Source organism: Phaenicophaeus curvirostris, chromosome 1 (assembly GCF_032191515.1).
Source record: "Phaenicophaeus curvirostris isolate KB17595 chromosome 1, BPBGC_Pcur_1.0, whole genome shotgun sequence".
NCBI classification, from domain to species: domain Eukaryota; kingdom Metazoa; phylum Chordata; class Aves; order Cuculiformes; family Cuculidae; genus Phaenicophaeus; species Phaenicophaeus curvirostris.
In genome coordinates this window covers 69,159,043-69,174,031 of record NC_091392.1, presented here as the reverse complement: position 1 = coordinate 69,174,031, position 14,989 = coordinate 69,159,043, and the positions used below count along the sequence as shown (strand labels likewise).

At 35.8% G+C, this 14,989-nt stretch overlaps 1 protein-coding gene across 1 annotated transcript in view; it reads right to left on the bottom strand.

The window, feature by feature from the left end:
* The window catches only part of PIK3C2G (phosphatidylinositol-4-phosphate 3-kinase catalytic subunit type 2 gamma), a 205,328-nt gene that overhangs the window by 107,022 nt on the left and 83,317 nt on the right, over nt 1-14,989 (bottom strand). Inside the window, exons 16-17 of the mRNA XM_069861952.1 lie at nt 7,573-7,666; nt 6,330-6,424 (exon numbers count right to left, since the gene is read on the bottom strand). Coding sequence (XP_069718053.1) covers nt 6,330-6,424; nt 7,573-7,666 — 189 coding nt within the window. The remainder of the gene's footprint in view (nt 1-6,329; nt 6,425-7,572; nt 7,667-14,989) is intronic.

Below are 14,989 nucleotides of genomic sequence, written 5' to 3'. Positions count from 1 at the left end.
ATGGTTTTGTTGATTCAAATGTATCAATTTCCCACTCAGTCTGTAATTCTGAAGGTCAAAACCAACAAAGAGTTATGTTGCTTCTGTGTGCTTCAAAGAAAAACCTCTTTGTTTCTTTTGACACCAACTTTTTCTAAAACTGAGTCTGAGAAAATGAAAGTCTATAAATTATGAAACAAATTAATTATCTGTCTGGTCTTCGAGGCAACAATCCAAGTCCCACACAGTTACTAATGAAATACTTAGCACAGTAGATGGCAGAATCATTATCTCACAATAATAATGGTCTGGTGATGTTATTTACTACATACATAAATAACCATAGGAAAAAAAGTCATCAAATTTCATACGCATTTCATACATAAGAATTAAGAATTTCAAAACTAAAATCCCTAGATGTGAAGTGATTCTATAGCTGAGGTTCACTGCCATCCAAAACACAATTATGATCGCGTCAAATATTTCGAATTCAGATGAAACTAATAATCATCATTTGGCTGAATGACACATTACCTCAGAAAGTTGGAAGATTGGGCAGCTCCAGATCTGAACTCAAATCCTAATATGGAGTAGCAAAACAACCGATCAAACATAAAGAGACTGGCTATTTGGAGATTTAAAGTTACATATATGATTAATTGATATATTGACATATATATCATTTTAATGAGTGGGGCTTTTCAGTCTGCTCTAGACAGCTGTTTAGGAAGTTCATTAATAATTAGCAGACTTGATAAGTTCTGACTGTGGGAGAAAGACACCATAATGGGGGAAGAAAAAGAGCTGGAGGATGGCCACCTGTTTAATGTTCAGACAAACGTTGAATAGATGAATATCTGCTTGATTTATTCTTTCTTTTGAAGGCTTCAAGTAAATTACAGTTAATATAAACCAGTTTTGACAGCAAAAAATTTTGTTTCAGAAAACATAAAGCAAAATCTGTTGTTCCAGTGCTGGAGTGCTGAATGAAACTAAGTGGTAAGAATTCTGGAAAACACAGTATCGAGGTGCAAATACTACAGAATTTAACTGTCATCTTTAAAACTTTTGTATCTTGGTTACGATATTTTTGAGTGTTACAGCTCTTTTTATACAGAAAATGAAATAAAAATAATATATTATGTTCTAGCTTTGAAATCAATAGTCTAATTCATAGTGTTTTCAGTGTGCTGGATTTCACCAAGAGTTTCTTTTTAATTTCACATGCTTACTTATCTACAAGGTGTGGACTGAAAAAGATAGAAGACTACTCCTACTCCCTTTTCTCTTGGTTGTCAGTCAAAATGTAGAGAAACGTTATATATAAAATTTTAGTCACTTGAAATTCTAAGAGAATTTAGAAGACAAGCTACGGAATGACAATCTGCCTTCAGCAAGGATTTCACTTCACTTTTTATTTTCTTGAGGTAAGCATACCAGATTCTTATGCTCCACTCATACCCCTCCACAAGAATGAAACCTGTTTCTTAGCACCACCTTCAAGTAGCTGCCACAGCTCTTGGAGGACACTACAATTTGCCCTGTTATTCAATCCTCCTGTGGAAAGCAACCATCTGTGAGACATACTCCTGTCCACCTGCTGCCCCAGCCAGCTGTTTCGATTGCATGCTGCAGCTGCTGCCTGTGAAAATAACTAAAAGGCAAAACCACTCCAGCAAGGGCATGTTGCCAAAGACAGACCAGAGGATTAAAACTCCAGCAGAAAAGCTGACAAAAACTGCCTGTATATGAAACACAGTAGCACAGAAACAAACAGAGGCTTTCAGCAAGCCAAAGGGCCCGAGGGGGCTCAAGGAGGTTTCTTTCCCCTCAAGCAATTTTTCTGCACTTGTAGAACGTGTTTCATAAATTCTGACCATAGCTCTAGGGAATGGGAAAACTTAGTCCAGCTTTCTCCCCTCCCAGGAACTTTGACGGGAAAAGACTACAATCAGAATGAATTTCTAGGAGATAATGGGGCAGAGTAAATGATCCTTATGCACATTAGGAACTCGTAAAATAAGACTAAAATGGGATTTAAATGGCACATGGCTCCTGTGCTAGCACTGTATCCATGGGCAAGTTTTAGTCTCCTTGGAAAGGGGAGAGTACTCAAAAGTATCAATGAGCAGTTGAAACACCGATGGATGCAGATGACCCAAATTCCTCAAGAATTTGGAGAGGGAACAAGTTACACATGATAAAAAACAAGCAAACAAAGACAAGGTGTAAGATCAATTACCTTTTCACTCTAAATAGCAAAATTAATGGGACAAATCTGCAGCAGGTACAAAGAACAGATTGAAGCTGTCCTGGCTTACAACAGCTAAATACATGTACCAAGAACGAATATTCCATCTGTACTGTATGTATTTGCCAATTGCTGTCCCACAATTTTTCAATAATACCTGCAGACAAACTTATCATTGCTTGATGGAATAAAGTTAACTATTTACTACCCACTATGAACATTAAAACGGTGATGACTTGGTACATCTTTGTTGGCTAAATGTTTATTTCTGGTGTGCAGGGAAATTGAGTTATTGAGTTTATATTTTAAATAACTGAGATATTATTATAAACTATATTTATCATTAAAATAAGTTAGGGTTGACAGTCAACACCAGTTCTGGTAACTAGTTTCTAGATTTACAATACCGCTATAGAACACAGAAGTTAAAATCAATTGACTTTTCCCCTGTGTTCTGAAATCTCATCACCAATTTTCTGAATTACATTAGAGTCATCTTTTCCAAGTTTTTTATTGGGCAGGTACACTGTGCATGATGTTGTATTTTTTAATAGTGGAATGGTAATGCAGTTTATTACAATTAAAAATAAATATAATCTTGTTACTGAAGTTTGTTTTTACCCATCCTCACTTCTTGATTGCTAATTTGGTAATGAAACAGAATATGTTACTTGAGAATAAAATGTTACCTAATCACATTTTTTAAAAGAAGTTACATGAGTGTACATGCACATGTGTTCACCACATTATTAAATCATTGAGGGTCTTCTTAAAATCTCTTTAGAGATAAGTTGAAAAAAACCTCTGCTTTTCAGTACTTTTATGTGGATTAAAAATCAATTTATGAAGTAAAGAAAAGCCTTTATTAATTAAGGCTTTATTAGTCAAAACTAAGAAATTACTGTTCAATTTTTTAAATAGCATTTGCAGCTTGGGAAACTGCCTTTAAAATACTGGAACAGGAGTACGAATAACTACATAAATTGAAATGTTAGGTAGAAAACTGTTTACTACTGAAGAACATAGTGGAGCAGACTAAATAAACTAAAAATGCGTACACAAGAAGCAAAATTTTAAGAGACGTGTTCCATATTTAAGTTTCAGTTTAGGTTGAAAGATTTGAACAAAAAGAGGTACCCCAGCCCCTTTCACTAAATTGAATGAGGTTACTAGATGCTTTGTGCAGCTAAACATACATATTATTCACACAAGTTTGTTTAAATATGTGTTGTCAGCCAGAAAGTATCTCATGTGAAACAACCTTCCAACCTAAACTTAGTGACCACTCAGTTTATATTAGGTGCACATAGTTCTACCACTATACTTCCATAGATGACTACCATTGAGGTGGCTGGTGGTGTTTCTGTCTGCAGTTTTTGCTTGTTGTTTCCCCCCTCTCCCGGGTTTTTGCCGTATTCTAAGACATCACCATTGGATGAATTTGTTCTTAGAAACAAGTCATCTGTTGCAATTTATTGACAGGTTGCTCCATGAAAAAGAACTCAAATATACACACCTGCTCCACTAGCATAGTGTTTCTCCTGATACTATTTGCTCTTTTGACTAAGGAGTGTCTGGCACTGGACTCTTAAGATTAACAAGTCTACAATGAAAGCTAGGGGATGCTAAGTGTTATTTAGCAATGTACTTTTTACTCATGTTACTAAGATCCTACTGCTAACAAAATTACATCCATTTCTGTCTTGTGACTCAGTAAGACAATACTGAAAGACATTAATGAAGAATAATGATTAGAAAACATATAATTTTGTATTATAAAGAAAGGTAAATATATTTGAATATTTCTGGATACATATGTGTACATATATATTTCATATACATACATGTATTTCAACATACATATAAACTCAGGGTCATTTTAAAATTTAAATAGAAGATGTCCCTCTAAGGAAACTAAAGTTAACATTTCAGGTAGAAGATACTGTTTATTTAGGCATAAATAGCAAATCACTGTTTATACAAATAGTATTTATGGGAAGCATCCACAATCATGCACAATTCCTGGATACGTGTAATTAGAAACAAGTTTAGTGAACTGGTAAACTGCTCCATCTGCAAACAAAGCAGAAGATGATAACCAAAATATTTAACACTCAGTAGCTGATGATATCTCCAATTGCTAAAGCACAGATGGAGAAAATGTGCTTGAAAAACAGTCCACGGTTGGATGACTTGAACAGGATTACTACCAGATAAAAGTCAGAGAGTACAGGGAACACTGAGAAATATTCTATTAGGTATGTATAGTTATGCTATATATTAAGCAATATAAAAATGTATTTTGCCAAATAAACTGTACTATGCCAGATAAGGATATCTATTATTCAGGATGGAATATCTTCTATGTATTACACAAGATTATAATATTAGACTGCTTCATCAAAATGTGGGACAAAAATGGGGATATACACAGGTCTACACTGAAAAGTAAAAAGGAGGATAGACCACAGGTACTTAGTCAATTTTCTTCTGAGAAGAGGAGAGAAGATAAAGTTGGAGAATAAGCCTTATGAGAAGCAGCTGAAGGAACTGGGGTTGTTTAGCCTGGTGAAAAGAGGGCTGAGGGGAGACCTTATCACTATCCACAACTACCTCAAAGGAGGTTGTAGCAAGGTGGGTGTTGGTCTCTTCTCTCAAGTGACAAGTGATAGGACAAGAGGAAATGGCCTCAAGTTGCACCAGGGGAGGTTCAGATTAGACATCAGGAAAAATTTCTTCACTGAAAGGTTATCAGGCAGTGGAACAGGCTGACCAGGGAGGTGGCTGAGTTACCAGCCCTGGAGATATGTAAAAGACATGTAGATGAGGTGCTCAGGGATATGGTTTAGTAATGGACGGGTATGGTTGGACTCAATGATGTCAAAGGTTTTTTCCAACCTAGTGATTTTATGATTCTAAGATGAAGAAAGCACAGGCAAATAGACGATGTTTTCACTGTCCATTGAACTCCAGAAAACATTTCTCATTTCACAGGAAAACTACCATCTCTCTGGGCACATTTAAGAACTCTAGACTGGACATTTTATATCCTGTATGACTAAGTTTAATACAAGATAGTAGAAATTGTTTCAGGCATATTTCAGGCAGTGTTAGAAAAAAGGCTCACTAAAAGTGGCTCCTCTTTATTTGATAGATATGCTTATTAGCTATGTTATCCTACTCATTTTAGTGAAACAAACGCATTCATAATTCTCTTTTATTCCTACTAACAGTTTCAGAGACCATGGAGGTATGAAAGTATGATCTATGCTCTTTCCAACAGCACACTTCATCAACCAAATGATTACATTTCAAGTTGTTCTTTTTCTTTGCAGAGAAAAAAGTTTTTCCTTTAAGGCGTCTAAACCAGTTGAACTGTAAATGAAAGCTCAGTTCATCAGTTATTACAAAACACAAAAATAAAATAAAAAAAAAAACAAACCACAACTGTTTGATTTACAGATCACAGGGCATTTGTTCAGATGACAGAGCCACAGTCCTATTCAGAGAGCCTTGAAGTCAGCACAGGAAACAGAATAACCACTGTGTGCAATAATACAATTACAGATATCCATATATTGTACAGGTAGATGATGAATGGCAGTTACTGTCAGGACTGTTACATCTCCATAGCTATGAAAAGGAACTATCGGAAACTCTACAATCATAAGTCAGACTGATATGCAAAGGGCTAAGCAGGACACCTTGACACACATGTGATGTCTGGCAACTTCGGGAGAGGTTAGAGAAATCACAAAAGCAGGATCCTTTATAGGTAAGCCAATGCTGCTTGGAGCTTGCAAATTTTGAGGAAGACAGTTTTGGCTCAAACCAGAAAATGCAGAAATATACAAATCGTATCTTATTTAAGTGAACAGAACTTCCCCACCCCCTCCTGCCATGATCAGGAGGAAAGCAGAGATAAGTAGGTCTTTTATACAGTTTAGCCATACCTAGTACTGAAAGGAGAATAAAGAAGGAGGAAAAACCTTGGTTTTCTGTTGATTTTAAACAAAAAGTGAGTTTGCCACCAATACAATCATGAATAGAGTTAACTGTAACAGAAAATTACTACGGTAGTAATGGCAAACGATCTTACCAGTAAAGCTGATGGGCTATTTGGATGCTCTGAAGAGAACGATTCAGGAGGAGTTTCACTAGAGGGCTTTCAAGACTCCATTCAAACTTGAGCACCTTAACAGATAAATTAATACTAAGAATTACTTGTATGCTGGCTTTGGTGTGTTTCCTTTATGGGAAAATTAACCAGAAAGGACACAGTGCTTAGTCTAAACAAAGCAATACAACATATGGAGAATGCTCTAGCAATGTAAAGAGCAAAGAAACTTAAAGATACAGGCATCTGCCACCATCTGTAATATAGGCAGATATCATCCTGATTCTGGTTGTGTTAACGTGTATGTAAATATGTAGCTTTTCTTCCCCTGCTTAAAACTATCAATGTTATATTTAAATTTTTATCCAATTATCTGGTTGGGAAAATAAACTTATTTGTGAATCACAAGCTGTGGAAGGTGAAAGGTAACATACATGTCCTGCTGTGTGAATGCTGTAAAGCTATGCAGGTTACACTGCTTCACAGCACTGGATTAACATAAATATATTCATACGTGTGCCTATCTATCTATATAGATATGTGCATGCATTTATATGAATACATATTTTAACACACAAAAAGAACCTTGAGGAACTTTGACACATGGAATTGTAAGCGATCTCTGTGCATAGTGTTACAAAGTAAGGGGATAAATCTTTCCAAGCCGATTTCTCCTGAAATAAAACGTAGGACCTAATCAACTACAAAGCAATTACTTTGGAAACAGTGGGCCCATAATTTGTAAAACATTAATTTCCAGTGAAATGCAATGTACATCTATAAAGAGACAATTCTACACCCAAATTGTCCTAGTTACTCTGCACTGACAATGATTTTTTCCCATATATATGTTACTAAGGTTCGCTAAAACACCATTTGCTTCCTTGACTGCAATGAAGTCCTGCCACCACCAGCCCCTGGTTTGATGGTTATAGCAGAATTTCTCTTGTTCAGATGCATTTTTTCTTTTTATTTTTTTTTAACTTGAAAATACCTTATTGTAGTATACAGAAAAGTTCAATATGCATGCCTAAAAACTACATACTTGTGACCATAAAACAGTCTATGGCTCAGCCCTGTTGTTAATTCAATCATTGCATCACCTGACCAGCTGTTCTTGTTTATTCCTCTTACAAAGTATCAATCAAACTGAAAGAATCAGAAGTATTTAATGAAGTTATTGATCTAGACAGAAGACTTCATTGGCTATCAGGTTCTTCCTTACCTGAACCAGCTGTGGGAGGTAGTCTAACAATTCATCATTTGACAGATTTTCTATTTGTTGGACTGCTGTTCTGCGAATATCTTGATCTGGAAAACTAGAGAAAAACAAATAGATATCATTAAGAGCTACTGAACCACTGCAACTCTGCTGAGTTCTCACTGGTACAAAATGTTAGAAAAACATGTTTTTCTCTCAAAATAGAATAGAAAAAAAAAATCAATTTATTTGCTATACTGTAACATGAGTCAAGAAATACATAGCAGATAACTTAATTGGATTGACTGTTATTACAGTATCATACAGGGAAAAAAAAAGCCCAAACAACCACCCTGATTTTCAAATACCTTTTTAAATAAGGGCCATCATATGCTGTAATATTCTTTTTATGTACTGAAACATGAAGTAAATTATGGATCATCTCTTGCTGCACCTGCTTACCTGAAATAGGAAATTTCTGTTCCGTGGGAGGTTTTAACAGTCACTTTTTTGCTCTGAACAACAACAGAAAAGCTTGACATTCCCACACAAAAATTGTTCATTTCAGACAACTTACTCCAATGTCAGCTCTTCTGGTTGGTGTTATAACACAGTTAACAATATTTCTTAAACAGAAGTGATTTTGACATGAAAAACATGTTTTCTGTTTAGTTTTTAGCAAGGCCCCAACACCTTACCCTAGAAAGGCTCCAAGTCATTTCTAATGAGCAAATGTTTGAGTATCCAGCATAAGCTGTACTCTCAACAAATTCTAGTTGAAACTAGGGTGGCTGCAGCCTAATACAAACTTTGGGAAGAAGCTCTAATAAAAAAATTGATAAAAGAAGTAAACATGGTGTAGCAGCAGTGAAAAAACAGGGAACGAAGGCTGGATAATACAGCTGGTCAAAACATGAAAGAATGACATTTTTGTGTAACCTGACTGATCAAAACTGACTCAGAACATTTTCTCTCTTTTCAGAGGCAAGACAAAAAGTATACAGTGTTTCTTTTAATATTTAAAAGCTCAAAAATAATCCTTTAAGGAATTCCTTTGAAGAAATAAGATACAAAACCAATTTCCACCTTTTCATGTGTTGCATTTGTGGAATTAATTGTGATACACAGCAAATTTCATGTACACAGAAATTGCCTAGATTGCTTCACAGTTGTTCTGCTACTGTCCCATTTTCACAAGGAAAGGAAGAGATGTGCTCTTCTGTGTGTCTGCTATGTGGTATTACCCTTAACTATCTGCCAGGACTTGAAGGTTGCCCACTGCCATCCCAAGAGTCCTTTCAGTTTTGTCCTGAAGCAAACTGAAAATGTTCACATAGACCTTTCTGTCACCAGAGCCGTAAGAGTGGTCATCTCTGCCAAAGGGGCAAAAATGTCTTCAAACAGCACCACAGTCAATTAGATATTGTTCAAAAGAGCAGCTGGGCTTTGATCCAGTTCTCTGAGGACAAGTACTTGCCCCACAGAAAGCAGTGAGTCTCTTCCCTCTCAACTGATACAGCTATTAAGCTCTTTTGAAAAATCTCTGATTTGGCAGTCTAGGCATACATAAAAATCATTAGTAAAGGACACAGATTATCCTGCCAATTTGCTCTGGAGAAAGTCCTTTGAAATCAGAATCATCATGTCAGGCAGAAGGTATCACGAGGCCAGCAGTGTTGTTGCTTTATGAGCTGAACACAAAACCAAATTTTTCTCTTCCTGGTTTCCCATCCAGTACCTTTTGCCAGAAACAGGCCCACTAGAAAAATAAGTCACATGTGAAACAAGGGAGACAGTACCACATTTGCAGCAATGACTGGCCATTGTTATCAAGAGAGAAAGAGAAAAAAATATTGAGTGTTCAGAAGCATAGTGGCATTTGCAGCTCTGAACTTCATATTTTAAGTTCAATAAAACAAGCTGAAGTAAGAAAATATGTGTGCTTTGATCATTGAATTAACTGTAGGTCATCAAAAAAAACATGGACATTTTGAAGAAAAAGTGCTTAATGGTTGTACCTACTCAAAAGGCCTGGCTTCCATCCTGCAGTCAACTGCTACCTTTAGCACTTTTAAATCCTGCTTTAAAAATGCAGCTAGAGTCTGATTTTATTATTTTGTTTGTTTGTTATGATACATATTTGATGATGTTTCTAATATAGTTCATAATTGTTTGTACAATGCTAGGAGGGCCTTGATGAGGAGAGAGGGAATGCATTATAAACAAATTACCATGATAGCCCCAAATTAGCCTGTTTTGCAAGAATTATTTATTTATTTATTCTGGGCATCCCATTAGGAATATGAAGTTGATACTTTAATAATCACATGGCTATTTAGAACAAAACAGATTTGAAGGAGGTCTGCATATTAAAACAAATAATCCCTTTCATATCATCTTCTAATTTTGTAATTACTCCAAAGGCCCATGTGCCAAGTACGTGCAGATAACATAGAAATTAGTCTTTCCCTTTCCCTTCTAGCATAGTTCAACAGGTTACTGAACAGTGAAATATGCTCTATACAAGTACCAAGTCAAGCAGAAAAATGTTATTACTTATTTACTTGTACTTACTAGCAGTAAACGTTTGAATATATACAATGTTATTATGAAACTCCTGTATTTTTTCCAGCTAAAAGACGGAGAAAATTATTTTAATCCCAGCCTTTCCAGAAAATTCAACAGCTAACATTTGCTTTGCTTAGAATTAATTTGTTGTGAGTCAAAACCGGGGCTATATCTAAGTTAACAAACGTATTTCTAGGAGAAGTGATTAGAAAAATAATGCGCTCAGGTGTATAGGCACTGTGCTGAAAAACCTACAGGTTACTTCAATTCAGGAAAGATGGCTCAAGTCACACTTCTTGAATGAGATTTTGGTGATTTGTTGATCCTGGTTACTAAACTGTTTTCTTCAGCTTGCAGTTCTCAAGATCAGCTTGAGGCTGAGCTGAATCTTTTTTAACGAATGGGTAGCTAACATGTTATTGTAACTACCTGAGAAATTTGTTAAGCACCAAATGTAATAACCCTTGCTGTATTGAATTTCAGTGTTGGTCGAGGCCATAAGTACAATAGAAAAGCATTTATTTCTATTTGTTTTACCCCTTAAGTTAGTATTTGAGCAAACATTAAGTATCCTCAGATACACTAGAACTAGTGCAAATACTTACGGACTGAACTAGTACTACCTGGTGTTATACTATTCAATGATACGCACATCGGTTCGTTTGTAAAAAGCTAATAACAAAGTAAGCTCCAGAGGCAGATCTAAGTAAAAAATCCTACCCATCACACGCCTGGAAATTATGCCAATTTGTAGTCTGGTAATTAATTAAGGCTAGAGGGTTTTTTTCCCAGTGAATAATCCTGTGAACGTTTGAGTGTTGCATCAAATATGATTTTAGTAATCCATAAATTAGTCTTGATTAGAGGACAAAATTAATTGATTTTTTTGGCTCTGTGATTCAATCCAGGAGAAATCAGTTTAGGCCTAAAAAATCCAGCTTCATAGTTTGGTTATTAGAGGACATCTGATTTCCAGAGCTTGCTACAATGTATATATAATTATTTACTCATTCTGAAAACTCCGGGAGCAGAGAAGTGAGATAACTGTATCACAACAAATTCAATATTCCAATCTTTATGGGTACTCACCTAAGACAGAGGAGCTCATCTGTATCAGAGCTCATCTATATCAGGTCAGTTTTGCTAGGTATTTGAATCATAGATTATCAAGTTCTTGACGTGTGACCTCTGATAATGGTTTCAGAGAGGCAGGAGATTCAGGCACTACTCTTCCCTAGATGTTTCATGGTTGTCACTAAAATCTTTGAGAATTTAGCTAGAAAAAAGCAACTTAAAGCAAAAACCTTTAATAATGCTTGTATGACCCTGCATAGTCTCAAAATGGTAATATTCTTGCAGGTTTCCAATTACTTCTAGCTGTATTTTCTTTTTCCTTGACAAACAACCTATCAGTCAACAAATAATTATGTGACTAGAACTACAGTGTTCTTCATTTATTTGCCTGATTGCATTGCAATACGTTGTGGCTTTCTTCTTTTGGCTAATTTTATTTGTTCTCTCTTCAGGTAATGAGTACTCCACAACAGAGATTGTGTCTTCTTACAAGTTTGTTCCAGGCTTACACACCCAGAGACACTACTGAAAAATAAGTGACATGTAAATGATAGTTGAGTCCAATCCTTAGCAATAAGTCACACAATGCAAGACATCAAATTTCCCCTTTACAGCTCATCTCATAACCTGGATTCTCCTTAAGCGATGAAACTGATTTCCTTTGATATTTAACCTCAACAATACTTTTGCCATTTTGGTCTTCTCTCTCTGCATAATGCCCATGATTGACAGCCACCATTTCATGAATTCCACTAAGTAGCTGTAGATTGTTAGATCTCCCTTGAGACTTCAAGATTTTTTTTTTAAAAGTTGAATTTTGAGTTGGATGTGCATAAACTACAATTTGCTTTAGAAGTAAGAACAACTTACAGTCTTTGACTCTTTTCATATAGATAGCCAGTAGGGAGATATTTGTCTAGCTGTACCTTTCAGCTAAATCAGATTCAAACAGAAAACTAAGTGTTGCTGAGGCATCCCGTGGATTTGTGAAATTCTCTTGAGACTTTAGCATCTGCCAGTGATGGTGTGATTGTAAATGAGAAATAGATGTGCATTTCATTGTTAAGAGTTTTATTATCCTAATTATATTGCACTGTCTCAAATAACTCCATGCTGGAAGATATTTGTCAGGCAAACAGAACTGTAAAGTTCACTACATTTTCTGGCATGGGAGAATCTGTAGAGAACAGAATGGCCTTTCACAAGCCATCTTTTAAGTTAGAGCCTTATAACATGACACATATTTCTGTAATTCCCTTCACAATTTAAGTTCTGTTGCATTTTCAAAAAAGAAAGACATTGGTCCCATGAAATTCTTGCTATTAAGTCTGGCAGGAAAAAGGAAGGCTGAGCTAGCAAATCTACTGCAATGAAGATACCAATTAAAGACAAAAAACCCCCTCTAAATAGTAAAGGACATTGTGTTACTGAGAGATGCACCTGGGCCAGGAGAGAAAGTATGGAAGAACGGTTTAATAGATCTGACAGATAAGTTTTGTGTGGCAGTTTAACTATTTTAAAATTAATTAAATAGGAAGAAATAAGAAACTTAAAGAATAATAATAGAGGGATTCCTTCAGTTTTAGCACACAGATAAAATTAGCAGGGCTATATGCTTTCTGTTGGTGATTTGTTTTCGTTCCTTGGAGAACTTCTAAAGAAAACAGTGTGACTGTACAAAGATTATAAAATAGCAAGGACTACAAGAAAGTACAGAAAAATAAAAAAAAAGTCAATAAAAATGACAGATTTCCAAAATTTTCAGCTAAAAAAAAGGTAATATATTAACTTCTCATTGTGACAATACATGAGAATCCTTCCCATCCACTCCACACTTCAAACCTCATGGTCAGTCGCCTCCTGATTAAATTGCACATTTATGTACAGAAAGCGTGCGGTATCCTACATAGTTCTCCAGTTAGCTGTCTTGTTATAGCTGTCTGTAGTAGTACTTTCATATTTACTGCCAAGAAAGCTAAAAACAGTTACAGGCAGTGAAAAGACAAAGAAATACCAGTTATCACTAAATTTCCTGTGCATTATTACAAAGCAGTTTATCAGTAGTGCATTTTGTACATCAAAGTAACAAATTAATTGTAGACTACAGCCTTTTAAGCCACATAAGATGCAAACAGATACGATATGGTTTAGCTGTATCTGTTTGATAAATAATCTGTTGGGCATTCTGCCGTGGACTCTGAGGAAACAGTTCCGATTCTGCTTTTGCTACAACAATGACAATATGATTCAACACTTCTAAAACAAATTTGGCTTTCAAAGGCATACAAACAAATTCCAGCTTCAAGCTATAACATTTTACTACAATTATTTTTTAGGAAGTGTTTTTTGCGTATATGGATCTATATCTATATACCTCTGAAGCTCAACAGATACTCTGCTACATAACGTGAAAATCAACAATAATACTGTGAGAGTCAAAGCCTGATGCTATAACCAAAAGGGCATTTTCTCTGGTCAAGAAGAGGTAAGAGGAGTCATATTTTCCCCTACTCTGCCTGCTCCATACAGGGGATTAAGTAAGGTAGCGTAGAACCTTTCTGACACCTTACTGCCTGATCTCAAAATCCTTTGAATCAGCCCATGGCTTTGTCCTTTTCTGTGCTCTTGCCCTGACAAAGCTATAGTTTATTAGCAAGTTTCTAGGAAAAATTTTTAAGCCTACTTATGAGGCAATATCTTCAACTACACTGTCTACTGATAAAAGTTCACTCTTCAGAATGGCTGCAGCTATCCACAACACTGGGAAATCACATACTTTCTTTGGTGGCTGTTTCTTGATTCTGTCTTGGCTTCCTGATTACTAGCCATGACACCTCACAGGGCTGCACATGTACTCCAGATGTGCCAGAAACTCAAGGTTGGAGCAAGCATTCTAGTTAATGAATATATTTTGGCTTTAATTTTTGATAACTTGAATAGCAAGAAAACATGACAAAAATTTCCAAGTGCTGTTGTTATATACATACACAAAACGTTGGCATGTTAGCACTACATCAAAATTGATAGCATTTCTAACAATGCCTTTGGTTTCTTTCTGTCATTAAGAGAATTCTCTGAATAAACATGTGTATCGGTGTCGTTTCCCTGACCAGTGTGCCATGCAAAGTAGATACATTTATAGAAAGCTCTAACTTCACTAAAGCTTGGCTTTTTACCAAACTTGAAAAGTGAAGTCAATGGTAAAATGAGCAGGGCACCAATAAGCATAGCTGAGTAGGAAGGACCAGCTTTATACCTTCTGCCTTAAGGGAAAATTTATTTTTCAGGCAATGGTTTATAATCACCCTTCCATGAAATTAGAGGTGAAACTAAGAGTGTAAAATCTTATTCTACACTTCCTCCTGCCATTCCCTCTATTCTGTTTTTATTGATTAAAGAAACATTCATTATTTTTTAATTTTTTTTAAGTGTTGGCTTCTAAGGCTTTAAGAATTAATGCACTTGCTGCAAGAACTGGATGCAAGGTTGCTACTAAATTTAACTGTGAAATGTACCATGCTTATGTTTCCAGTTTATGAAAGTTCTTCCTTTCCACTGCATAAATGAGTATGTTATCATTTGGCTACCTTGAAACGTGCCTGCAGAGTGGAAGAACATCAGTTGGAGAGACATACTCAAAGAATAAGAAACATCTAAAAAATTGTATATTTAACTGTGCAATGAACAAAACAATTTAGAAGTTTCAGAGAGTTGCAAAGAGGTGCGTAATAATGGGGCTTGATCTGACAGACCATGATAACTCTTCCCTAAGCTCTGTGGTGCTTTCTTCTATCCCAAG